The sequence below is a fragment of the Crocuta crocuta genome, unplaced genomic scaffold (assembly GCF_008692635.1).
Source record: "Crocuta crocuta isolate KB4526 unplaced genomic scaffold, BGI_CrCroc_1.0 scaffold14, whole genome shotgun sequence".
In the NCBI taxonomy this organism is placed as follows: domain Eukaryota; kingdom Metazoa; phylum Chordata; class Mammalia; order Carnivora; family Hyaenidae; genus Crocuta; species Crocuta crocuta.
Genome location: NW_027530209.1, coordinates 1,594,145 through 1,619,976, shown reverse-complemented (window position 1 = coordinate 1,619,976; position 25,832 = coordinate 1,594,145). Strand labels below are relative to the sequence as shown.

The 25,832-nt window shown below is 33.8% G+C and overlaps 1 protein-coding gene across 2 annotated transcripts in view; it reads left to right on the top strand.

Annotated features, from left to right (window-relative positions):
- The window catches only part of C1GALT1 (core 1 synthase, glycoprotein-N-acetylgalactosamine 3-beta-galactosyltransferase 1), a 38,788-nt gene extending 14,077 nt beyond the window's left edge, over positions 1 to 24,711 (top strand). For both annotated transcript variants that reach the window (XM_077765351.1, XM_077765352.1), the window contains exons 2-4: positions 8,993 to 9,229; positions 12,630 to 13,297; positions 19,837 to 24,711. In XM_077765351.1, coding sequence (XP_077621477.1) covers positions 9,010 to 9,229; positions 12,630 to 13,297; positions 19,837 to 20,055 — 1,107 coding nt within the window. In that variant the 5' untranslated portion in view covers positions 8,993 to 9,009 and the 3' untranslated portion in view covers positions 20,056 to 24,711. The remainder of the gene's footprint in view (positions 1 to 8,992; positions 9,230 to 12,629; positions 13,298 to 19,836) is intronic.
- Positions 24,712 to 25,832: the final 1,121 nt, after the last annotated feature.

The following is a 25,832-nucleotide window of genomic DNA, read 5'->3' as shown; positions in this document are numbered from 1 at the left end:
GGTAACCAAGTGCATTGTCAATGAGAAGTAATATTTTGAAAGGAATTTTTTTTCTGAGCAGTAGGTCTCAACAGGCTAAAAATTTATGTTTTACTATTTTTTTAATATTTATTTTTGAGAGAGAGAGACAAAGCACGAGTTGGGGAGGGGTAGAGAGAGAGGGAGACACAGAATCGGAAGCAGGCTCCAGGCCCTGAGCTGTCAGCACAGAGCCCGACATGAGGCTTGAACTCATAGACCCCGAGATCATGACCTGAACTGGAGTCTGATGCTTAACCAACTGAGCCACCCAGGCACCCCAGGCTCAAAATTTAAATAATGTTGTAAACTGATATGGTGTCATCCAAGCTTTGTTCCATTTCTAGAGCACAGGCAGAGTAGATGGAGCATATTTCATAAGGGCTCAAGCAGCTTCAGAATGTTAAATGAACATTAAAAGTTACCAGCTGCATTAACCCTAAATGAGAGTCAACCTGTCCCGTGACGCTTTGAAGCCAAGCATTAACTTGTCCAATCTAGTTCTCAAAGTCCTGGATGGCATCTTCTTCCAACAGAAGACCATTTTGTCTTCATTGAAAATCTATTGTTTAGTGGAGCCACTTTTGTTAATTATCTTAAATGGATTTCTATGGATAACTCAGAGCTTCTACATCAGCACTTGCTGCTTCACTTTATACTGTTATTTTATGAGGATGGCTTCTTTCCCTTTAACGTCATGAACCAACCTCTGCCAGCTTCAAACTTCTTGTGCAGTTCCTAACTTCTCTCAGCTTTTGTAGAATTGGATGCATTTAGGGCCTTCCTCTAGATTATTAGGCTTTGGCTTAAGGGAATGTTGTGGCTAGTTTGATATTCTATTTAGACCACAGAAACACTTTCCATATTAGCAATATCTAAGCCAGCTATTTAGCTTTCTTATCATTCATGAATCCACTAGAGTAACACCTTTTTCTTTAAGAACTTTTCCTTTGCATTCACAACCTAGGTTTTTGGTACAAGAAGCCTAGCTTTTGGCCCATTTTGGCTTTCAACATAACTTCCTCACTAAGCTTGTCCATTTCTAACTTTTAAAGTGAGAGAGATATGTGTCTCTTCCTTTCACTTGAACATGAAGAGACCATTTTAGGGTTACTAATTGGCCTACTTTCAATATTGTTGTGTTTCGGGAATAGAGGGGTTTTAGGAGAGGGAGAGAGAGAGGAATGGCCAGTCAGTGGAACAGTGGGAACACACACATTTATCAATTAAGTTTGCCATCTTATGTGGATATAGTTCGTGGCACCCCAAAACAATTAGAATAGTAACACCAAAGATCACTGATCAGAAATCACTGTAACAAATAAAATAATGACCAAGTTTGAAATATTGTGAGAACTACCGAAATGTGACACAGAGGCATGAAGCGACATGCTGTTGGAAAAATAACACTAATAGACGTACTGGACAAAGAGTTATTACAGACCTTTAATTTGTAAAATAAAAATGTAGTATCTGCAAGGCACAGTAAAGCAAAGTGCAGTAAAATGAGGTATACCTGTATAAAAATGATGTTTTTTGAAAGATTTAAGTATTTTATCCAAGAAAAGCCTGGACCTCTTTGAAGTCTGGCTCTTTCATTTCCTTTGTGGTTATTTGTTCATTTAGTTTTTATACCTTGAGTCAGTTTTGATCATTTAGATTCTTAGAGAAATGTGTTTCATTTAGGTTTTCATTTTTAATACCTATTTATTATATAAAATGTTCTTGTGTGTGTGTGTGTGTTTTAATTTTATCTGTGAATGTGGATATAGTTTAAAACCTGATTAGAACAAACCAACTGTAAAAAAGACATTTGTGAACTAATTGAAGCAATTTGATTATAGAAGTCAGTTGTGGAAATTTGATTACATACTTGAGTTGAATGAGTCCAAAGAATCATTCTTAATTTTTTTAGGCATTAATAATTTTGTTAGGCATTTGATAATGGCTTTTTGTTTTATTAGTTTTATGTACTTTAAATTTTATTGATTTCTGTTATTATTTCATTTTGCTTGCTTTAGGATTGTTTTGTTTGTGATTCATGAAGTGGGAACTTGCATTAATTGATTTGAGACTTTTTCTCTTTTCTAATGTAAGCATTTAATGCTATAAGTTTTCCTTAGCACTGCTTTAACTGTGTCCCTGTGTTTTTTAAACTCTCTCATTACTGTTTTTGTGTCCCTGTATAATTAACAATACTGTAAATTCCATGAGGGTAGAGAAAGATATTTTGTTTTAACTTTTCCCAGTATTTAGCTCAATGCCATATAATTATAAATTATTTTTGAACATCAAGACTTGGGTATAATATCTCAGCTGGACAACTCAACTCAATAATCTGGAATTGTAAAGAAACAAAATTAGTAGAAATATTCTCAAAATGTTAGAAGAAAACTGTAAGAGAATATTGCAAATAAAATTTTATTCTGTGTAACAGAAGCTTTAGTTGTTTGTAGTGAAAAATATATTGAAAGTTAAGATATGGGTTAGGTCTCAGCATTAAGCCTTTTTGTTTAAGAATTCATATAAAGAAACACTTGAATTGTTATTAGCTAGATTACTGTAGGCAGGAGAGCAGAATCATGAAAAGTTAGTCTGAAACCAGTTCCGATCTCTCAGCTACTCTTAACATTTTCACAGTCCTTCTTAGAGCCTGTGGACTTTTCATTTTTTTTGTATCTTTTACATCTCAAGATTTATGAATAGAGCAAAATCTGCTGGGAACAATCTTCGTATCTTCCATTTAAAGATAATTTTAGAAAGAAAGGGGAAGGATATGGAAAGTTGATGGGTGATTATATATACAAACGTGGTATAAATGGGAAAAAACCTATAAACTTTAAGTGAAATGTGAGTTAGAATCCTAATTTACCATGTTGGCTGTGTGGTTCGGATCAATTTAATTAATTTCTCTGAAATTCATTTTCCTCATTTGTAATATGGAGATATTACTATCAAGTTTTCCAGTTGTTGTATCAGAGAAAACATATAAGGGTTTTAAGCATATTTGCCTCATATAGTATATTTGTAAGCATTTATACGGTGTTATCACTATATATTCATCTCAGTTTTGTAAGGGAAGTCTTTTAGGGAAAAATATCAGAAATCATTTTGATGCAGTTTGAAGAGACAACTACATGTTGAATATGCAAATGTTGCAAATGAATACTGTAAACGAGAGAAAATTATAAATAGTAGAATGACAACCTTAGCAGGATGTAGTATAAAGTACCAAAATTTAATAACAAAAACAAAAAAACCCCAGGGGCGCTTGGGTGGCTCATTTGGTTAATGTCCTACTCTTGGTTTTGGCTCAGGTCATAATCTCCCGGTTCATGGGATTGAGCATTGCATCAGGCTCAGCACTGACAGCACAAAGCCTGACTGGGACTCTCCACCCCTCCCCCCAACCCACCCCTTCCTCATTCGTGCTCTCTCCCTCTCTCTAAAATAAAAAATTTAAATAAGAATAAAAACAAAAAAACACTGAAAGCATTGGATTTTAAGGACTTTACTGTGAATTCCATTGACTTTTTAAAAGTCTGAAAATTAGAGGAAGACATGACCTCATGTAAAGGGGATTAATTAAAGTCTTATTGAGAGGATATTAGTGACTGGTGGAATGATTAAAAACCAAGCATAAGCGAAGAGGAGCATTTATCTATCTACAAGGATAAAAGATCACTCTGCCCTCAGACTTCTCTGGCGCCACTGTGAGGAGACCATGAACAATAATACAAAGTTTGTACTTAGTCAAGTTGTGCTTCATATCTAAAGGCAGTAGTAGACAGTCTTAAGCCTGCAAGAATTTAGAATATAGCACCAATGAGCACTATTACAAAAATTACTTGCTCAAACCCAGCCAAAAAACATGACATTAATGAAGAACTTACATATAAAGGAGCTGTAATAAAAGGACTTAATGAGCATGGAATCCAATTTAATACATATCCAAGATTAAGCAGTCATGGGAATTACTGTATAATTTATAGAATGTAAACTATGCAAAATTTTACAGAATAAAAATAGTTCACAGAAATTGAATGTTTGGGGGAGTTTTTATGTGCTGATTTCCACATTTCTCACAGCAAGAAATTGATAGGTACTATCTAAAAATGAAATATGTAGTTTTTAAAAAGGGCCTCTAATTGCTTTATATTTTTCATAGTCTTGTCTTTAGAAGGATCATTAAGAGGAGTCATAAATTTTAGCTCACTTTCAAAGTTCATTTAGATTCATTTAATTTCCCTTTTTTTCTGTAAATTCAAGTAAATCTAACTTAATAGGTTAAATCTTTAAAATAGCATGATTGACAGTTCTATTTCTATAAACCTATAGGAAAATGGTTAAGAATCTAAATTCTTTTTTTATATATACTTGTTTTGTTTATTTATTTAGAAGCCATGCAAACCAGGAAGGAGCAGAGAGAGAAGGGGGGAGAGAGAGAAAGAATCCCAAGCAGGCTCTGTGCTCAGTGCAGAGTCTGACACTGGGCTTGATCTCACGAGCCTGGGATCATGACTTGAGCTGAAATCAAGAATTGAGCACTAACCTAGCTGAGCCACCCAGGCGCCCCAGGAATCTGAATTCATGATACACATTGCTAGTGTGATGTGAAGATTACTAACCTTTCTGAGTTTATCTGTAAAACGGGAATGATAGTCCCTTGTTTATGGTTTACAGTTACCCCATGTAAATGTCTCAGTACAGAGCTCACCTGTTAACTACAGTTATCTCTTTTCCCATATATGTTATTTATAAAGATGTTATTCCTATCTATAATAATATTACCAGATATTAATGATAGTTGTTTCTGAGTGATGGGATTTGAGGTGTTTTCTTTCTTTTATATGGTAGTTCTGTATTCTATATTGCTTGATTTCTTTTTTACAATGAGTAACACAAAGCTGTTGCTTAAAAAATAAAAATATAAATTTTAGTTGTTCCAGCACTTCTTTTGCATCTGAAATTTCTGTTGTTGAGCCTGATAATCTATATTTTTAAAATGTTCCTCAAATGATTTTGATTATGTATCAGATTTAGAAAGCAGTTGACATTGAGAACTTCCTTCCAGTTAATTTTAATGAACATATTATAGACCCCCGTAATGTGCAACTTAGTTATATAGTGTCTTCCAGTCTGGTCTGCTTTAGCACTCTTGTTAAGAATCTAAAGAGGGAGGGAGGATGGGCTAAATAAGAGGCATTAAGGAATCTACACCTGAAGTCATTGTTGCACTATATGCCAACTAACTTGGATATAAATTTAAAAATTAATTAATTAAAAAAGAAAAAGTGAAACAAACAAAAGAAACTGAAGAGTTGAGGGTGCTGATTTTTGCCAAAAATCGGAGTAGGTCTTGGGGTACATTGTACCTATTTCATCCCAGGTGACTATTTTATTCCAGGAACAGGAAAATAAAATGGGAACAAACAGAAATTTAGTTAGAAGGCAAGAGTCTTTGAAATTGGAAGGGGATGGGATAAAAACAACAGGAATGAGCCAGCATATTTTGACTGCTAGTGCTCTGGAGGAAGATGGGAAAGAGGATGGTAGCCATTTAACAGCACCGCACAATATTTTTTAATGAAAAACAAGTTTTTTAACATCCAGAAGTCAATTGACTTCCCTCTACTCACCCCAGAACAGGTGTGTTGCTAAAAAGCACCACCTCAGCTGAGAAAACCCTATCCATAAATATGTCATTAGTTTTCTACAAACAGTACATCATCCATGCTGCAAAAGTAGAGTTATTCTGAAGCTGTTGTGGGAAATGGTAGGGTAGCAGGTTAGTATTCATAGTTACTGGAGCTATATCAGTACTTAATTCACTTCATATATCTGCTATGATGATGGAAGAAATATGGATTTTCTCTGGTGCGGCACATCTTTTCCCTTCTCAGTCACAGTGCTTTCTGTCTAAAGTGGTACTGAACACCACTGTGACTGTTGCTTTCTCCTCCAATACCAGGAGTGGTAAGACTACTTCAGTGGAAAGTTCAATTGGACTGTGTCCTTCTAAGACTGTGAAGTGATTATATCTAGTATATAGTGACGAAAGTTACAGCCTGTACAGAAAATCAAAACTAGTGAACTAGAAGGCAGAGTGTCAGAGAATTAGAAGGGGTGTAGTGAATTGCTTACAGTGTGGCTCCTACATGATGCTGTCTGCTAATGTTACCTTAATAGCTTTCCTTCAGGTTTATTGCTTCAATCTTATTCTGCCAATCTTTTTATATTTACCATAAAAAGTTTAGAGTTGTGATACCTTTCATTCACTTCTCTTGGCTTCGTGTTTCCAATTCATGGTACTTTCAAATTACTTCTGTTGGTAAAGTCTTGATAATGTACACTCTTACTAAAGAGAGAATTCCAGATTCTTGAGTAGTTCTCTTTGGCTTTTTTTTACCCCCTTATATAATGATTTATATAATGATTCAACAGTTCTATACATTTCTCAGTGCTCATCACAGTAAGTGTACTCTTCTTAATCTCCTTTATCAATCTCACCCATCCCCTACCAACCTCCCCTCTGCCAGCCACCAGTTTTCTGTATTTAAGACTCTGGTTTTCTGGTTTTTATCTTTTATTCTTTGTTTGCTTGTTTTATTTCTTAAAGTACACATGTGTCAAATCATATGGTATTTGTCTTTCTCTGACTTCATTTAGCATTACACCCTCTAGATCCACCCTCGTTATTGTAAATGTAAAGATATCATTCTTTTTATGGCTGAGTAATATTTGTGTGTGTGTGTGTGTGTGTGTGTGTGTGTGTGTGTGTATCCATCCCACATCTTCTTTATCCATTCATCTATGGACGAACACTTGGGTTGCTTTTATATCTTGGCTGTTGTAAATAATCCTGCAATAAACATAGGGTTGCGTATATCTTTTCATGTTAGTGGTTTTAAAATTTTCTTTGGATAAGTATCCTGTACTGAAATTACTGGATCATATGGTAATTCTATTTTTAAATTATTTGAGGAACCTGCATACTGTTCCCACAGTGGCTGCACCAACAGTGTACAAGATTTCCTTTTTCTTCACATCTTTGCCAAAACTTGTTAGTTCTTGCCCTTTTGATTCTGGCCATTCTGACAGGTGTGAGGTGATATCTCATTGTAGTTTTGATTTGCTTTTCCCTGATAATTAGTGATGTTTAGCATCTTTCCATATGTCTATTGACCATTTATACGTTGTCTTTGGAAAAATATCTATTCAGGTCCTCTTCCTATTTTTAATCAGATTATTCGGGGTGTTTTGGTGTTGAGTTTATGTTCTTTCTGTATTTCAGATATATCATTTGCAAATAATCTTGAGGGTCTTAGAATTTCAAAAGAATCATTTAAACCAGGAGGAATATTTTCCCTGGGATTGCAGATTATACCTTTTGGGTAAAAGGATTTCACTAAAGATCAATCTAAATGGGGAAAAGAGGACAATAGCAAGAGAGAATTTGAGACTCACTCTCAGGGAAAATAGCAACAAGATTTGGTAAACTTAACTTATTTCTGCTTTTCCTCCTGGAAATGGATAGGGAAGTTGAGTGGGACATACATACTCTTCACTTAGGAAGGCTTACTTTTCTGAACTTTAGAATGCAGTTAAGGTAGAACAAAGGAAGTAAGTAAACAAGTGCCTGCCAGTTTCATATGCGTAATTTATATCTCAAGGATTATTGAGCAACATTGCTCACACTGTCTTTACTTTATCTTCACTTTCCCCTTGGGATCATCCTTCTCAAACTTGAATTACTATTCTGGAGAGGACCTGTGATATGAGACATAAGATGATCATAGTATAGTTCCATGACATGACAATTTTACTTATAGATTTGAGGATAAATACTTTTGTATGAAACATATGTATATTAAATATATATTAAAAGGAATAAAGTAAAAGATTACATGAAGGTATTTTTTTAGTATAAATTTTTTACTAAAGTAATTGTTAATATAGAAAAGTGTATAAATCCAAAATGTCAAATGTCAAGCTTGGTGAATATCACAAAGATAATTATGTAACCACTAATTTTATTTTGATATTAGCATAGTTTCTTTGTGTTTGAATGATACATCTTTTTCCATCCTTTTGCTCTTAACTTTCTGAATATATTTAATGTGTGTCTCTTAGAAGCAGCATGTAGATGGGTTTATTTTTTTCTGTAGTCTGACTGGCAATCTTTATCATTGAATTAGTTTTCAGTCTTTTTACGTTATTGTCATTGGTGGTATATTTACATTAAAGTCAGTCATATTACTATTTTTTTCTGTTTGTTTCATCTGTTCTTTATCCACTTCTCCCTTTTCCTTGTCTTAGTTTTGATTATTATTTTACATTTCACTTTTTCTGTTTTAGTTATGTATTTTTTATTAATGATTATACTAGCAATTACATAATATATCCTTAGTCTTTTAAAGTCTTATATTAATAGTTTTATTACTTTTGGACAATAGTAGGATTTTAGAACACAAACTCTGTCCTCCCCACAATTTTAGTACAAGTTTTGCCATTTGTTTTAATTACAGTAATAATATTTGTGAGGTATTATATATATTAATTTTTACATAATACATAATGTATACCATGTAATATGAGCTACCAAAAGAGAAAAAAAGTAAATTTAACTATTTTGACAACAAAAAAGAGAAAGAATGTGGCAAGCAGGCTTGGGCTCACAAAAGATTCTAGTTGGGAAGAACAGGAAATTCTGTGTGCAAATACCGATCTATTTATCCATGTTCCACCCTAACAATGATTCTCCAAGTTACCACTCATCTACTTTATTGAATTGTCCATAAAGTGTGTTTTAGCAGTAAATAAAGAGATAAAAGTTAAATGTTCTTAGAAATGTTCTCCTATATGGAAGGAATTAACTTTCCCATATGGCTAAAAGTTAATCAACTTTTTTTTCCCCTCATAGTATGTATATTGCTTTATAATTTATAACATCTTGCTAATTTTTTTCTTACAGAAATAAATTTTCGGGAAATGGCCTCTAAATCTTGGCTGAATTTTTTAACCTTCCTTTGTGGATCTGCAATTGGATTTTTTTTATGTTCTCAGCTATTAAGTATATTTTTGAGAGAACAGGTTGATATCCAGCCTAATATTCTTCATAATGATCCTCATGCTAGGCATTCAGATGATAATGGACAGAATCATCTAGAAGGACAGATGAACTTCAATGCAGATTCTAGCCAACATAAAGGTATGGTTCGCTTTATTAAGGAGTAAACAGAAACGGTATTTTTCAGTCTGCATAAGTGTTGTGAGAATTGGAAAAAGGAATTTATTTGAATTTTGTTATACACAGTATCTTTTGATAAAAGTGAGCTTAATTCCTGATATTTAATGACAAAAATTCTTGGTTTGTCTCAGCAGAAGGAAATTGCTGAAACCCAGATTTATTTAGGGAGTAAGCTATTAATTTTGAATTCATTTTTAAGTAGAGATAGTTCAGAAACTGTAATTTGGGAAAAGGCAGAACTTTTCAGATTAGATTTGTTTTTGAAAATATTCATTTAGCCTAATTTTGTTATTGTTTATATCTGTGTCTTTGGTTTTTGCTATTGTCTTATTTTGGTCTTAGTTTTTTACTTAGCCTTGTCCTACAGAAACTTAAGAGGTATATATAAATCTCAATTTTTCAATTTATATTTTTATCAGTAGCTAACATAAGTAATCTTTTCACCCTCTAAGAGGGATAAAAACTTAGGAGGTAGGAACTAAGGATGTGTAATGACTTCATTTTCTCCTGGTCACCTACCTCTAACAGGATGTTCTCAGTTGTGTCCTGTAGGTGACCCCTTTAAGTGTTACTTTTCTCCAAGTTTCTGTCCTTTGACTGTTTCTTTTGTGTGATGTTATCAATTCCTATAATTTTAATTCCCATCTGTTCTTTACTGTCTTTATCTTAGCCCAGTTCCTAACACTGAAAAGACGTTAACATCATTCAAAGATGTCTGCAAGTGTGATTTATTTGACAAAAAAGAATACAGTAGCTTGAAAACAATTGGAGTTTTGGGATGCAGAGGGTCCCCCAATTAATTGTTTCTTGTATCTTTTTGGCAATACATTACTTCTGCCTCTTAAGCAGAGGGTGGGGGATGAAGTACCACATTCTGGGTGAGTTATTATGAACCGGCAAGCACATGCATACCATTTCACATTATGTCATATTGTGTAAATGTTTATAAAACTCTGATTCAGCTCTGAGTAGGTGCTCTGTGTTCTTATCGTAGAGCAGTTGATCACCATTATGTAGCATTGCTCCAGACTGTCAAAGGAACAGTTGGAGCCATGCTTTTCTACTACTAGTAGGCTGTATCAGGTCACTGTAGGGGCATATATTAGGTACCTACTTGTCCTGCTTGATGGTCCACATCTGTCTAAGCTAGAAACTATGAAATCATTGTAGATGTCTTCCTTCACTTACCGATCAATCCCATTTTTCTTAAGTTCTAACATTCTACTTCTTTACCATTTTTCAGATTTCTTCTCTCAGTTCATTTCCCCTCGTTCAGGCCTTCAGTTATACCCATGTACCTACACTCAACCAAACTTCAGTCTACCTCTTGTCTTTTCTTATGGTAAACTTCTACTCATTTAAAGACCCATTTTCTGCATCATCTCTGTTTCCTGATTTTGCTTTATCCCTTTGTTCTGGCCAAGTTCCCAGTCCACTATTCTATAGGATTTATCAGCTGCAGCTCCCTTATTCCTCAACACATTGAACCTTTTGTACAGAGTTCTACTATAGCATTTCTGTTAGTGTGTGTCAAATACTGGCTTGCATGCCAAGGTCTCCTGCAAGATCATGAATTCTTTTGTAGTAGGACATATATATGTCTTACTCCTCTTTTTATCTCCTGTGCCAGCATATGTCTACAACAAAGTAATTAATGAATGCATAATTTAAAAATGACAAAGAATATCTCTACCAGATCCCAGCAATGGGGAGAAGGTTATCTTGCTCAAGAACATCAAGAAGTCCTGCATCTACCATTTTCCCTATTCATCCAGTATTTTGTTTATCTATAGCCACGAAATTGGGCCCCTCAAGTACATGAAACGTGAATGCTCGCTGACTGAAAATAGGGTGATTTTTGTTTGTTTTTGAATTGTGAATTATTGATACTCAGAGGGACATGAGAATATTTTCATTCCATGGCCAATCTTGCTCAACATTGTATTCCCTCTCAAGCTATTAACTGGAAATTTATGTCTCCACTTGTTAATTTTTCACAGAACTGAGCTTTCATAACTCACCAGTTGACCTTACCTTTAAGGATATGCTTCGTCAAGATTCTGCCTGTAGTATTACCACAAAAACTAGGGTTTTGCAGATTCATGCTGGTCTACATCTACATAAGTATTCAATACATAAGTGTTGAAATTGGGATTAAATAGTTGGAAGCTTTCATGGTAGTTTAACAGAGTAATTTTTGTCTAAAATTAAAAATTAAGAATTAGGACTTATACTTTGTAATTCTTTTTTTTTAGTTTTATTTTTCTGGTAATTCATTTTTTAGCATATTTATAAAAGTATAGATCTCTAACTATTGAAATAAAAATTGATCCTTCACCAAGCACTGGTATAGAATCTTAAATTGGAGTCTTCCTTTAAACCAATAATACTCAGAATGTGGTTCTGGCCTGACAGTGTGAATTATTTGTTACCAGTCTGCACCCAGACAAGGAGTTTGCATGAGGCTATAACTCATTTAAGCTCACTGCTTTGTTCAGTTTTGTGGGGTTTAGCAAGACTTCCTTGATGAAAGAAATAATATATTGTTTTATTTTCTGGCATAAGCTCCCTATTTACAAAGGAGTTCTTTGAAAAATACTGCTCTAGACAGTCTTGGAAATACTACTGCTACCTATTCTGTTCTGTTTCTGGCTGATTGGTTTGCATTTTGGAATGAAATCTGGTACTATGAGGAGTAATCTCAACTTTATTAACCCCGCTTCTTCAAACTGAGATGGTCATGAAAGCCTTTTTTAAAGTCACGTCAGGGTACTTGTATAAATTCATAGCAGTGAACTCTTGTGGACTTGATAATGAACTGCTACTTCAGTAGTAGCATGTCTTTCCTATCCTTCAGAAGCTTATTCAGAGCTGTGAGAAATTCCTTCAGTGTTCTGTTGTGAACCAGTAGAAGCTTTCCTTGTAGAATGGAGTGAAAAGCAGAGACTAAGACTGCCTTATATGTATACAGATCTCCAAGAGAACTTGGAGATTAAAATGTAGATTTAGATTCAGTAGGTCTGGGGTAAGGCCTGAGATTCTGCATTCCTGACAAACTCCCAGATGATGCTGATGCTGTTTGGTCAATAAACAACCGTTCAATAGTGAGAATCTTTCTAAGTCATAGTGGCAATTCTTATTAACGCCAATGAATCTCCTGGCCAAGACTGATAGGAAACCAATAAATCAGAATGTCAGATCATATCAGGTTGAGTTTTGCTTTCTTTCAGCTAAATTACTAATGCTAGAAAGATAAATAGAAGGGGTCTTTGAAATTGTGTAAGAAAACGTTTTCTTCAATATAATTTATTTGCATTTTATATGTATGTAAATATAACTCAAAATTTTTTTTGTTTAATAGATGAGAACACAGACATCGCCGAATACCTCTATCAAAAGGTTAAAATTCTTTGCTGGGTTATGACAGGGCCTCAAAATCTAGAGAAAAAGGCCAAACACGTCAAAGCTACATGGGCCCAGCATTGTAATAAAGTATTGTTTATGAGTTCAGTAGAAAATAAAGACTTCCCTACTGTGGGACTAAAAACCAGAGAAGGCAGAGACCAACTTTATTGGAAAACAATTAAAGCTTTTCAGTATGTTCATGATCATTATTTAGAAGATGCTCATTGGTTTATGAAAGCAGATGATGATACATATGTTGTACTAGATAATTTGAGATGGCTTCTCTCAAAATACAACCCTGAAGACCCCATTTACTTTGGGAGAAGATTCAAGCCCTACGTAAAGCAGGGCTACATGAGTGGAGGAGCAGGATATGTACTGAGCAAAGAAGCCTTGAAAAGATTTGTTAATGCATTTAAAACAAACAAATGTACACATAGTTCGTCCATTGAAGACTTAGCACTGGGGAAATGCATGGAAGTTATGAATGTAGAAGCGGGAGACTCCAGAGATATCGATGGAAAAGAAACTTTTCATCCCTTTGTACCAGAACACCACTTAGTCAAGGGTTATCTACCTAAAAACTTTTGGTACTGGAATTACAACTATTATCCTGCTATAGAGGTAAGTTTAGAAATTTTATTACTATATAAATACTTAGACTTACTTTTATTTACTTAAAAACAAAACAAAACCCTAGCAATTAAATAATGTGTTTCTTTAGTACCAATAACTAAGAATCTCCTTTACTCTTTTTATATAGAGTGGCAATGTATAATAAAATAGATGAGAATGTGAATGTCACCAATAGTAATTCAATAAATATTGGCACTTTTATATGTCAGACACTAAAGATATAGTGGTAAATATAGCCAAGTTCCAGTTCTCGTGAACCTGATAACATTAACAGTGTATTATGAACCTTACATTCTGGGTGCAGAGGCATACAATAAACAGGCAGACTAGTAAAGATAAAATATGATTTTATGTAGTAAGAAGTGCCCTGAAGTAAAATAAAGCCAGGTAAGGGGATAGAGAGTAACCCAGAGTGCTAAGGGGTACCCTAGTTTGGGTGATTGCAGAATGTATCTCTAAGGGGTGACTTTTGAAAAGAAATCTGAGTGAGGTTAGAGAGCAGGCTGTGTGAAGATCTGGGTAAAGAGCCTTCAAGGTTTCAGGAACAGTGCATGGAAACACTTTGTGGTTCAGAAAGACCTAGTTTCAAATCTTCTCCCACTTAATAGTTGAATGTCTCTGGATGGACAGAATTTTCCTAAGTTTTGAGCCTGAGTTGCCTCATCTGGAAAATGGACCTGATCTACCTGTCTTGCTCAATTGTGATTACAGTGTAGTACAGTGCCTGTCAGACAGTAAGCACTTAATAAGCCTTAGCTCTCACTGGGCACTTCAGCCTACATTCCTGAGAATTTTATCTAAAATACATTATTTTATTAGATACTTCAGATGTACAGCCAAATATTTGAGAATTAATATCTTGTACCCACCAGCTAGCTTCATCAAATACTAATCTTTGCCACATTTGCTTCCTTTTTTAAAAGAAAATAGTAAAGATACAGTGGAGGCTTCTGTACCCTCCCCAATCCAGTTTTCTTATCTCCTTCCTCAGTGTTAACCACTTTTCATGAATTAATGTTTGTCATTACCATGCATGGTTGTATCTTTTTTCCTACATATTTATGTATCCATAAATAATATATAGTATTGTTTTGTAGGTTTTTAAACAAATGGAATTATTCTGTAAAAATCCTTGAACGTTTGCTCTTTTCATATAACATTAAAATTTATCAACATTAATACCTATATATGCTTCATTAATTTAGGCTGCTGTGTAATCTAAAGTATGTGTATATGGTAATTGATCCATTCGCCTGCTGATAAACATTTAGAAGTTTGTTTCCAGTTTTTCCCTGTTATGAACATTGTAGCAGTGAATGACTGAAGGAGACCAGGAATCAAACCTAGCTTTTATGTTCATATCTGTTAATAATGCATGTAGGCAAGTCATTAGTATTAGTACTCTCTGCCCTCTTTTTTCTGGCCGTAAGAAACAAATAATACATACATGCTAGCATTTTCATCTTCCCAGGCCAGTTTTCTCAAATCACTATCTTGGGCAGTCGTTCTCAACTGTGGGCTTTTGTTTTTCTGGACATTTGGCAAAGTCTGGAGACATTTTTGGTTGTTAACTGGGGGGCTGCACTGGCATCGAGTGGATAGAAACCCACAAGATTGTAAACCCCCTCCATGCTAACCCTCACAATGCATAGGACAGCTCCCCACAATAAAGAATTATCTGGCCTAACATGTCAGTAACACTGAGGTTAAGAAACCTTGACCTAGAACAACTGATCTGATCATTAATCAGTTTTGAAAACTTGGAAACAATTCACTACTGCTTCTGATGTCAACCACCAGTCTATTCTTGGTACCTACACAGGCACAATAGCTATTCCTTCCAGTAATTCTGCATTTAATAGGTGACAAAACTGAGACTCAGAAAAATCAAGTAATTTGTCTTTCCTGATAGTCAAGGCAATATTGCAGACCACTCTGATTCTAAAACTTGTGTGAGTTCCTCTCCATGATTAATGGGATATGTGCCCCAAAGGGAAGAGCTGAGGAATGTTAGAATTCTGTTGTTGGGATGAAATTCCACTTTAATAAGTAAACAGTTTAAAATTTGATTCTGGGACGCCTGGTGGCTCAGTCAGTTAAGCTTCTGACTTTGGCTCAGATCATAATCTCATGGTTCGTGGGTTCTAGCCCCACATCGGGTTCTCTGCTGTCAACAGAGCCCGCTTCAGATCCTCTGCCCCCCTCTCTCCTGGCCTGTCCTCTACTTGTTCTCTCTCTCTCTCAAAATAAGTAAACTTAAAAAAATAAAAATTTTTTATTTCTATGTATTGAGGCTGTTTGAAGCCTTATGCTAGCATTTTATTGCTATTGTAGATGCAACAATTTCCTAGACTATAAAACAGATGTATTCCCAAGTCCGCTTTTTGATAGTCTATTTTTGTTTTGTTCTGGTGAGTCCTTGGATGCTTTCGTGGTGTAAATTTTTCTTAGTGTAATCTGACCATTCCAGGATTACTTGACTTCTTCCCTTCCTAATTCTGTATCCCTTCCCATACAAAAATATATCCAAACCTAAAATTATTACAAATACATATAACAAAGACACCTAAATGCATATAAGAATTTATTAAGAGTGTCTGATATTGGTTACACATACAATTACAGTAAAGGCACATCCTAATTGTTACATTTTGTAACCAGTACAATATTCTTCTTTCCCTTTAAGAGTGCTACCCACAACTCCCACCTACAAATAGGGTGTACCTAACAATATACTTTATATGAACAAAATAAATATTTCTATTGATACATCTTTTATTTAAATTGTAGTTTTTAAAATGGATGCAAAATTTATGTTCTGTCTGTCAAAATGTATTCAATTATATTGAAGACAATAAAAGACTTGTAAGTACCAAAATTGACCCAACGTCCTAATCCTGCCTGTTTTTCCCAGGAAGTTCTATATAAACACAATGTGAAATCAAACTTCTATTTTTATCCATTCATCATTTAATAAATTTTCTTCTCCCTAAGTGAATTATGATTTTCAGAGTTATCCTAAATCTCATACGTATGCATTTTCTTTGTAGTAATCATTAGAAACACAATGTGGAAAAATATTATTTTAGTAAGTCAGTTTGTGAGGTACTACAGTTGGTCAAAGAGTTCTGTTCCTAATTTGGTTGTTTAGAACGTGTTCTTCATGCAGCTCCCTTCTCACACCACTTTCTCACTTTCCTAGAAGTAAGTTTATTCCCTCAGACTAAAGTCTCTTTCCTAGAAATCACCTTCACCAGAGAATTTGTAATCAGTCTCAATATAGTGGATTTAAAATAGGGTGTAAACATACACACACACACACACACACACACGTATATATCCCCCTATCCCTCCTATGTGTGAAATTGCTTTTTTTGTAGGTCAGAAATTATCAAATCACAATTTATTCTATTCTTCAGTTTTATTTGCAGTAACCATCATCTGAAACTTATTGATGCATGGTTAAGGTAGAGAGCTCCTGATTTTTCCAATTTGTTAGCTGATTATTACTGTATAATTTTTTTTTCATTTTTAATTGTTTGTTTATTTTTGAGAGACAAAAAGTGCAAGGGAGGGAGGGGCAGAGAGAGAGGGAGACTGCATCGGAAGCAGGCTCTAGGCTCTGAGCTGTCAGCACAGCACCCAATGCAGGGCTCCAACTCATGAACTTTGAGATCATGACTTGAGCCAAAGTCAGATGCTTAACCAACTGACCCACCCAGGTGCCCCTTTTCCAGTACCATTTTTTAACTGTCTTATTTTCATTACTGATTTAAAATATCTCCTGCACACATACTGTAGTGTTACTTATAGTAGAATTGGTATCTGGTATTTCATTTCTATTCCACTGTCATATTTGGTTTTGCCTAAGCACCATATTGTTTTGAACTTTGTAGCTTTACAAAATTTTGGAGTTATGAATCTAAGAGTGTATATTCCTCTACTTTCTATCTCTCAGATTGTTTTGGTAACACTGTGCCTTTATACTTATGCATTAATTTATTAATTTAGGGACAATGGATGTCTTTGGAATTTTAAATTTTATTTTAGGTCCTTTAGTAAAGCTTTATATTTTCTCCAGATTTTATTTCTTCTTAAGTATCTCCCATTTTTAAATTTTTAAATATTTATTTCTTTAGAGAGAGAGTGAGCAGGGGATGGGCAAAGAGAGAGAAAGCGAGAACTGCAAGTAGGCTCTGCACTATCAGCACAGAGCCCTACACAGGGCTTGAATTCATGAACCGTGAGGTCATGACCTGAGCCAATATAAACGCTTGGACACTTAACCAGATGAACCACCAAGGCGCCCTCTCCCTTTGTTTTTAATATTTTTGTTACTATTCTACTTGGGCTCTTCTCAAAAACTTTTTAAATGGTGTATATGAAAGCTGTCATTTCTTAAAAACATCTTTAAAATCCAGTTCCTGGATTCCCTATTTCAGATGATTTTTTACTTGATTCTCTTGAGTTTTGGTAGTGACCATAATTATATGCAAATAATAATTTTGTTTCTAATAGTTATAGCTGTTCTCTTTTATTGTCTTATTGCTTATAAATCTTAATAACAGTATCCTGGCCATCTAGCAAAAAGACAATAATGCAATAGAGTAAAATAATGCAGTAAATCTTATCAAAAATATTATTACAGTATTTCAGGGTCATATAAAATTGCTTTCAGAAAGGATTAGCAATTTAAAACTAATAGCTATTGATCTAGTCCTTTAGTTTAATATGCACTGACCAGTCTAGTAGCCACTACCCAGGTATGACTGTTGAGTATTTGAAATGTGGCTAGTCCAAATTGAGATGTGCTGTAGTATAAAATTCCTACCTGATTTCAAGGACTTAGCATAAATAAAAAGAATGATTTAATAATATTAAAATATTGATTGCATATTGAAAAAAGAATAATATGGATATATTTAGTTAAAATATTTTCAAATTAATTTCACTTTTTTAGTTTTTTTTTTTAATAATTAACATTTAATTTTGGAGAGTGCATGAGTTAGGGGAGAGGTGCAGAGGTGAAGAGAGAGAGTATCTTAAGCAGGATTCACACTCAGCTCAGAGCCCAACGTAGGGCTCAATCCCACAACCCCAGGAATATGACCTGAGCCAAAATCAGGAGTTGGATGCACAACTAACTGAGCCACCCAGGCACCCCTCACTTTTTTACTTTTTAAATACGGCTACCAGATTTTAAAGTGCATTATGTGGTTCACATATATCTATTGGGCAGAGGTGGTTTGATGATCACAGGTTGACTTACCTGTTTACTTTTCAGATTTGTTCCCATCCTTACATTGCCTTGAAGGTGTAAGAAATAGGCACCAAATAATTTTCCAGTGCCTACATGGTTGTCCAGAAACCTCACATATCCAGTGTTTATTTCAAAGGAAAGTTCAGAGAGAAGAGCAGAGAAAATACAGTGGACAATTCCTTGATAATTTTTATGCTGCATTGTAAGCTACCTCCTTCCAAACATGAATTATTAAATGTTCAGTATGAATCTTCACTGAGAACTTGCCAGAGTATCTTTCTTCTTGGGTCCTTGCAAAGACATTAGATAGAGTGTAAAGCTTTGTTTGAGTTACCTGGGTAAAACATTCTGTAGATGCCAATTCTAACTCCAGAATAACCTATTGTTTAATTCTGGGGCCAGTTTTGTGTTTTTTCTGTTACATTCTTTTTTTTCCTGTTTCTTTGTTGTATTTTTATTATTGTCTTGTTTTTGTCTTTTTTAAACTTGTTCTCATACCAGTTCTGTTAGGAATCTATGGGAGTTATATATCTGAACAAATGTTTATGACCTACTTATTAGGGCTACCTAAATGTGATTATTAATAATGTCAGCATTTATTGAGCATTTGCTATAGGCTAAGCTGGTCCCAAGCATTTTACAAACATTATCTCCTTTAAGTAACCATCTTTTGCAGATTAAGAAATTGAAGCTTACAGAGAGATTAATTAACTTGCCCAAGGTCATACACTAGTAGGCAGAATTTGACACTAGTAGACAAATTTGGATTCAAACTTAGATTTGACTCAGCACTTCCTCTCAAATACTATACTGTTTGGGTTGATGTGCAGATGAAGTATTAGGTTGCAGACATGTAATGGGCAAGGCCTTGTAGTCACAGAAATGGTCCAAAGATGTTTTTCTGAGGTTGAGCCAAGCAAAAATTTATTGTGAGAACATTGTGAAGAAAAAGCAAAACTCAGAAATAGAGCTTCATCCTTTATATAGCTGCCCCTTTCATTCGAGCAAGTCTCAAGATTCTTTTCTGCAAAAACACTAGAGATTCTAAGAGAATATTATTTCAGTGAGGTGTATTTTAGCAGTTTTCATGTTTACTTTTAAATTATTACGAACTCTAAAAACTCTTGGTTTTTTCTACAGGTTTTTCTGCTTTACCTTGCTAGCTTTAATGCTTGGATTCTGTTAATATTTCCTTTATCAGTATGTGAATATTGTATGTTAACTGTGTACAGTTTCTTAATAATGCCTGTTTCCATTACTTTTTTAGGGTCCTGGTTGCTGTTCTGATCTTGCAGTTTCTTTTCACTATGTTGATTCTACAACTATGTATGAGTTAGAATACCTCGTTTATCATCTTCGTCCATATGGTTATTTATATAGATATCAACCTGCCTTACCTGAGAATATACTAAAAGAAAGAAGTCAAGCATACAAAACTGAAGATCCAAAAGTAAAACAAGAACCCTTGACGGAAAAACATAAATGAAGAGGTAAACTGTCTAGCACTGCACTGAAGAACTGCATTTCTGATACAGAACACTGGAGTCCCAGTGAGGCATTCTAAGTGAACATTCCATATTAGAAATCTTTCATATGAATGACTGTAAAGCTTTAAGTGAGCCGTGAAGTCTGTTAAAATGTGTTTTGATACCGTAATATATATATGAAAAACTTGTGTTTTTAAAATGGTGGCCAGGCAGAGGGACTAGAAACAAGATTTTGTTGTCTGTTCTTGACCACAGGTATTATTTTACTGAGAAACTAGAACATTTAAATTTTCTAAAACTATACTGCACATATTAGTAACACACACACAATGCTAAAGGTCTGCCTTAAAGAAAAGTTTAGAAGGAAATATTGTTTAATGTTATTTATAAACTCAAGACATGAGTTTACATTTGCAGTGTGATATAAATGAACCAACCCCCACCCCCACACAGACACACACATGCAATTTTTGTCTAATGAAAATTTTCCTGTGATGATAATTAGCAGTATTTCTTCCAGACAAGGTAAAATAAGAATGGCACTTGTCCTGAAGTGCATTAATAAAACCACATTTTGAAATTATATGGGCCTTGACTGTATTATATACTTGGTTCTAATTAGTAGTTAATGTTTTACTGAGTCCCCGTTGTCTCTTTTCTAAATATGTTTATTCTTGAATACAATTTTAATTATTAATATTTATTTACTCAAAGCATTAATAACATTCTATAAATATGCATTTTAAAATATTTTGTTCCCAAATTTGCCCATTGTTAATTATGGGTAACTGATAAATAGTAAATTTAATGCTATTTGGGGATGCTTTTCTTAGATCAGTGCCACTCTCAGGAATTACTAAGTGACATTTTTAATTGATTATTTAAAACTCATTCCAGCTATGTAATTATAGTTCCTTTCATTATCATCCTGTTGAGAGATGAAAATTTGTTTATGCCTTTCATAACTTGTTTAAAGCAGAGTTTAAACATTTATTTTTAAATTCTGAGGTGGCTATTAGTTAGACTGGCAAAATAATTTGAATGTAAGATTTTTGACCAGAGTTAATTAAAAACATTAGGAAAAAAGAGTGCTTAAATAAATTGAAATATGTCAGATATTAAGAGACCAAATACTTAATTCATGAATAACATCCTGAAATTTGATGCTGACTTAATATTTTGGGATTTTTTTAAATTAATTTTTTTTGCCATTGGATAATTGTAACAATACACATTTAACACTGTCATCAAAAATACATTCATAAATATTTCATTCTAATTTTAGTGACTCTATTTAAAGAATTTCTGGAAGGAAAAAGAAGTATATCATAACATTTTGCAGACTCTATGAGATTATCTTAAATGTTGCAAATTTTACATGGCTGTCATGCCATTGACTCTGCTGCTTTGCTAAAGAGTTTATATTTATTGTGCCAAGACATGTCAAAATCATCTCTTTGGATGGATGTCCATTTGGATGGACATTTGGGAGGGTGTCCATCTTAGTGGCAATTAGTGGTTATTATGTATTACTGTGTCCACAGAGTGAAAATTCACGCCTTAAATTGTTTTTATTATTGTTTTTTGTGGTTTTCACAGCAATATCATCTGCCAGAATTTCAAAGCATTCATTTTGTTGTTTGAACAACTCTTCACCATGGTGTGAATATGAATTTATTTGCAGTACATATAAGTTACTCTCTGAAAACCTTAACATTTACTCTTAGGAAATTGATACTGTAATGAATCCTGGGGTCTAGAGTCAAACTGCCTGGGTTTAAATTCTTGCTCTATCACTTACTAGTTTCGTAACCTTGAGTAATTTACTTAATCTCTGTGTGCCTCAGTTTTCTTATCCATGAACTAGGGACAGTAATACTACCTACCTCACAGGATTTTTATGCGGATTAAATGAATGAATATAGGTACAACTTTTAGAACATTCCTCTGGCCCAGACTGTGGAGCAATAAGTATGAGGTTTTATTATTACTCTGTTACCTTAGAGTGTAAATATTTGTTCTAAATGAATGAAAAATCTGCTTTAATCAAATGAGATATTGAAGGAAATATTTCATACATTGCTTGTAATAAGTAATAGCTGGTTTTTATCTAATGCCTACTGTATGCCATATAGTATGCTTAGATGTTCTGTGTATATTAGTGTTAATCTTCACAAATTGTTTATTCTTCCTGTATTATAGATGAGAAAACTGAGGCTCAGAGAATTAAAGTAACTTTTCCACTGTCACAAAGCTAGAAAGTAACAAAGCTAGGATTTATGCTCAAAGCCTGTGTGTTCCTCGTATCATATCAGCCTTGAGGTTAGTCATTTAACATTATTTCCATTTTTACTTATTAACTTGAGTAATCTGATACATCAGCCAATAATAGTCAAATTAACCAGTCAGATTGTCAGAGCGGCTCTCAGATTGTGATTCTTACACTCTTCTTGCCTGGAAGCTTGTTAAAATGCATATTTCCAGACCCCAATCCCAGAAATTCTGATTCTAGCATGAAGTCCATTAATAAGCATTTTTATCAGTTTCCCTTGGTCAGTGGTTCTCAAAGTGTTGGCCCTAGCTAGCAGTATTTGCATCATCTGGGAACTTGGAAATTCAGCCTCTCCTGGGCCCACCCCAGACCTAAATCAGAAACTCTAGGGGTGGAGGCTAGCAGCTTTGTTAAACAAGCCCTCCAAATGAGTCTTATTCATGCTAGTTTGGGAACCAAGACCTTGGTAATTCTAATGCAAATAATGATTGGAATGCGCTGAAGATTTATTGCCCCAGAAGTAGGGTATCTTTCAAAGATTTAGATAATCATGTTTTAAATCTGTGTGTTCCAAGATCACACCATATAAAATGTAAAGGACCTTAAAGAATTTAAAGGGTCCGTGGATCATTCATTTTGACAAAATTCTTTAGCTTCTTCAGACTGATCAATATCAGGGCCCACAATAAAATATGTAATTCTCCAAGTTTAGTAATTTCACAGTGGGGGCAGGAAGAGTTTATTAGGTACTAGTAAATACATACTAATTCATTAAATAAGCATGCCTAAATGAATGTCCTTACTTGTTGGTAGAAATTTTTTTTCCGGTTGCTACTACAGAATATTAAATGGAGGTAGCAAAATGCTATTTTATAATATGAAGAATGTTTTTCTGCTAATTCAAACTATTAAAGTTTCATCACTTTTAAGAATCCATTTGACTGTCCTATACGACCTAATATGGCAGAAATTCTCCAGGTATTTGACAGAACACGTAAAACCAGATTTCATGATGATGACTTACTGTCTTTTAAATTAAGATCATTTGGATAAATGGTTTTAGTGTGATCTCAAAACATAAGGCTTTTGCTATCTTTATGTTTTCCAGCAACAGTATACTTATATTTTCAAGTGGGAAGTTCATAGATAATACAAAGCAGATTTTTGTCCCAGAATTCAATTATTTGTTTTCAAGTATTTTAAATTTCAGAAAGAGGAATTTTTTGTTACTGTTAAGAAGATTCAAAATAAATGGCCAGTTTTTAATAATTTTTGAAATATATTAATTGCATTTGAGCATTAAATTTTTAACTGATTATTGTTTCTTGAGATTAATTTTTCACTTCTGTGAACCTATCAAACTATATTATCACCAGGTTGAGGCTTGGGGGAAAAAATGCTTCACTTTATTGATTAGATCAAGTCTATCCTTTTATTCTTTAAATTTTTAGCTCATTATAGTATTCTATCTTTGACAATTTCTTCTTTGTATATGTTGTTTTTTATTTCCTTTATACTAATTTCCATTTTCTGATTACTCCTAATGCTGCCTTCACAAGATTAATTTGGCTGTAATTAGTGATTAGAATTTGTATCACTTATTAATAACTTTATACCTGTTAACTTCAAATTTCCCTATAAGATTGGAAGTTAAAAAAATCCAAGAATAATGCCTGCTGGCTCTCAGGATATTTGCCTACTTAAAAGTCTCCAGTTCTAAACTAATTCTAGATACACAATTATTAAATAAAGTTATTTGGATTCCATTCCCTCTACCCCTCTTTTTTAAAAACAAACCCAAAAAGGCTCATTTGCTTCATTTCTCTGATTGTAGGCCTGAGAGAGACATTCTTGAGAAATCTGGGGGACAACCTGTGGTTTATTTAATGCTAAATGTAACCTCTATTGATTTAAAAATATGACTTATGTTTATACATTGGAGTTGAAATAGAAATTTTAATACAGATTAGAGTAAGAAATTTTACAAATTCTCTCTAGAAAAACCAATCTAAAACTAGCTTCAGGGGTGAGTAGTACTCTATTTCAACTCCTTTTACCTCTCTAGTTTTTAGTTTTTATCAGTGTAGTTGAAATAACTTTGCAGGGCCCTACAAATTAAAGTATATATTAGAGGGAGACTAATCTTACTGCTAAGCAGTGTGTTATATTACACAGTGAATATTTGTGTTTTGAAATTTAAAAATTATGTAAGGTAATAGTATCATGAATGGTTTAAAAATGTGTGGTGACTTGCTTATTTTAAGTGATCCACCAATAAGTCAGAAAAATGTATTTTTAAATATGTTTTTTAAAGTGCCTTTTGAACATTTTTAAACAATGGATTTAAACAACTGCATAAAATAAATTACCACGTTTAAAGCTGTTTTATCTGATTATTTTTAATTGATGTAAGAGCTATGGGAGAAACTCAGAGGTAGTTTGGGGGTTATTACCGAAAATATTGATTTATTTTTCCATGAAAGTTATTTAATTTGAATAGGCTTAAGTAATTTTACTGCAGTATGTATTTGTCTTTAAAGCAACAAAATATTCCACCTCTGATTTAGAATAATAACTTTAAAAAAATTAGAAACACTCTGTCATCCAGGTAAGTGTGTGTATGTGTGGGAGGGGATAGTAATTTTCTATCTTTTGGTATGTTTTGATCTATCATGTACCCTGAGGAATTCATTTATTCAACTAATTATTTATTCAAATATGCCTGGCATCTACTGGAAAAACAGTGATGAGCAATATAATAGGATTCCTATTCTCATACATCTATAGCTAGATGACAAACAAGTTAATAGATGAATGAACAAGATGTTTCAGAGAATGGTATTAAGAAAGAAAACAGTGATTTGATAGAGCAATTTTCTGGGTAGGGTGTCAAGAAAGAATTCTGAGGAGGTAATATTTGAGCTGAGACCTGAAAGACATTTTATATACTTCAAAAGTTATTTATTTTGATTAGGTTCTTTAGCCCTATTGTGTAAAAAAATTAATAATTTTTCTACCTTTGCTTAATTATGCTTTGGGTTTATGAAAAGTCTTGGTAAAATGCAGTCAATAGGCCAGAAACTTTGTGGCTTTAGGCACATTTCATCTGGAGCTCAGGTCTATCTATTGATATTAAATCAGTCTATTACTTTTATGATATGAATAAAAATTTACCTCTTCCTTGAACAGATGATTCCAGATGTTCACAATGCCCTTGAGTCTAGCCTATCTGCCTCAATTTTCACTAACTTGCCACCCAGTATGTTCCTTATTAGTGCATATGTACATGTATGTGCATATATGTATATACATACATATAGATACACACACTGTCATTTGGATTCACCAGCATTAGAAAACCTGAGGAAATAAACATCACTTCATATTGCTTTATTTAGTAGTGGAGTTGTACAATTTAATATATTCAGTAGTCTCATGTTTTCCAGTTAATTGTATTTAGTTGTATTAATTGATAAGTCATTCAAGAAGAAATTTATTTACCTA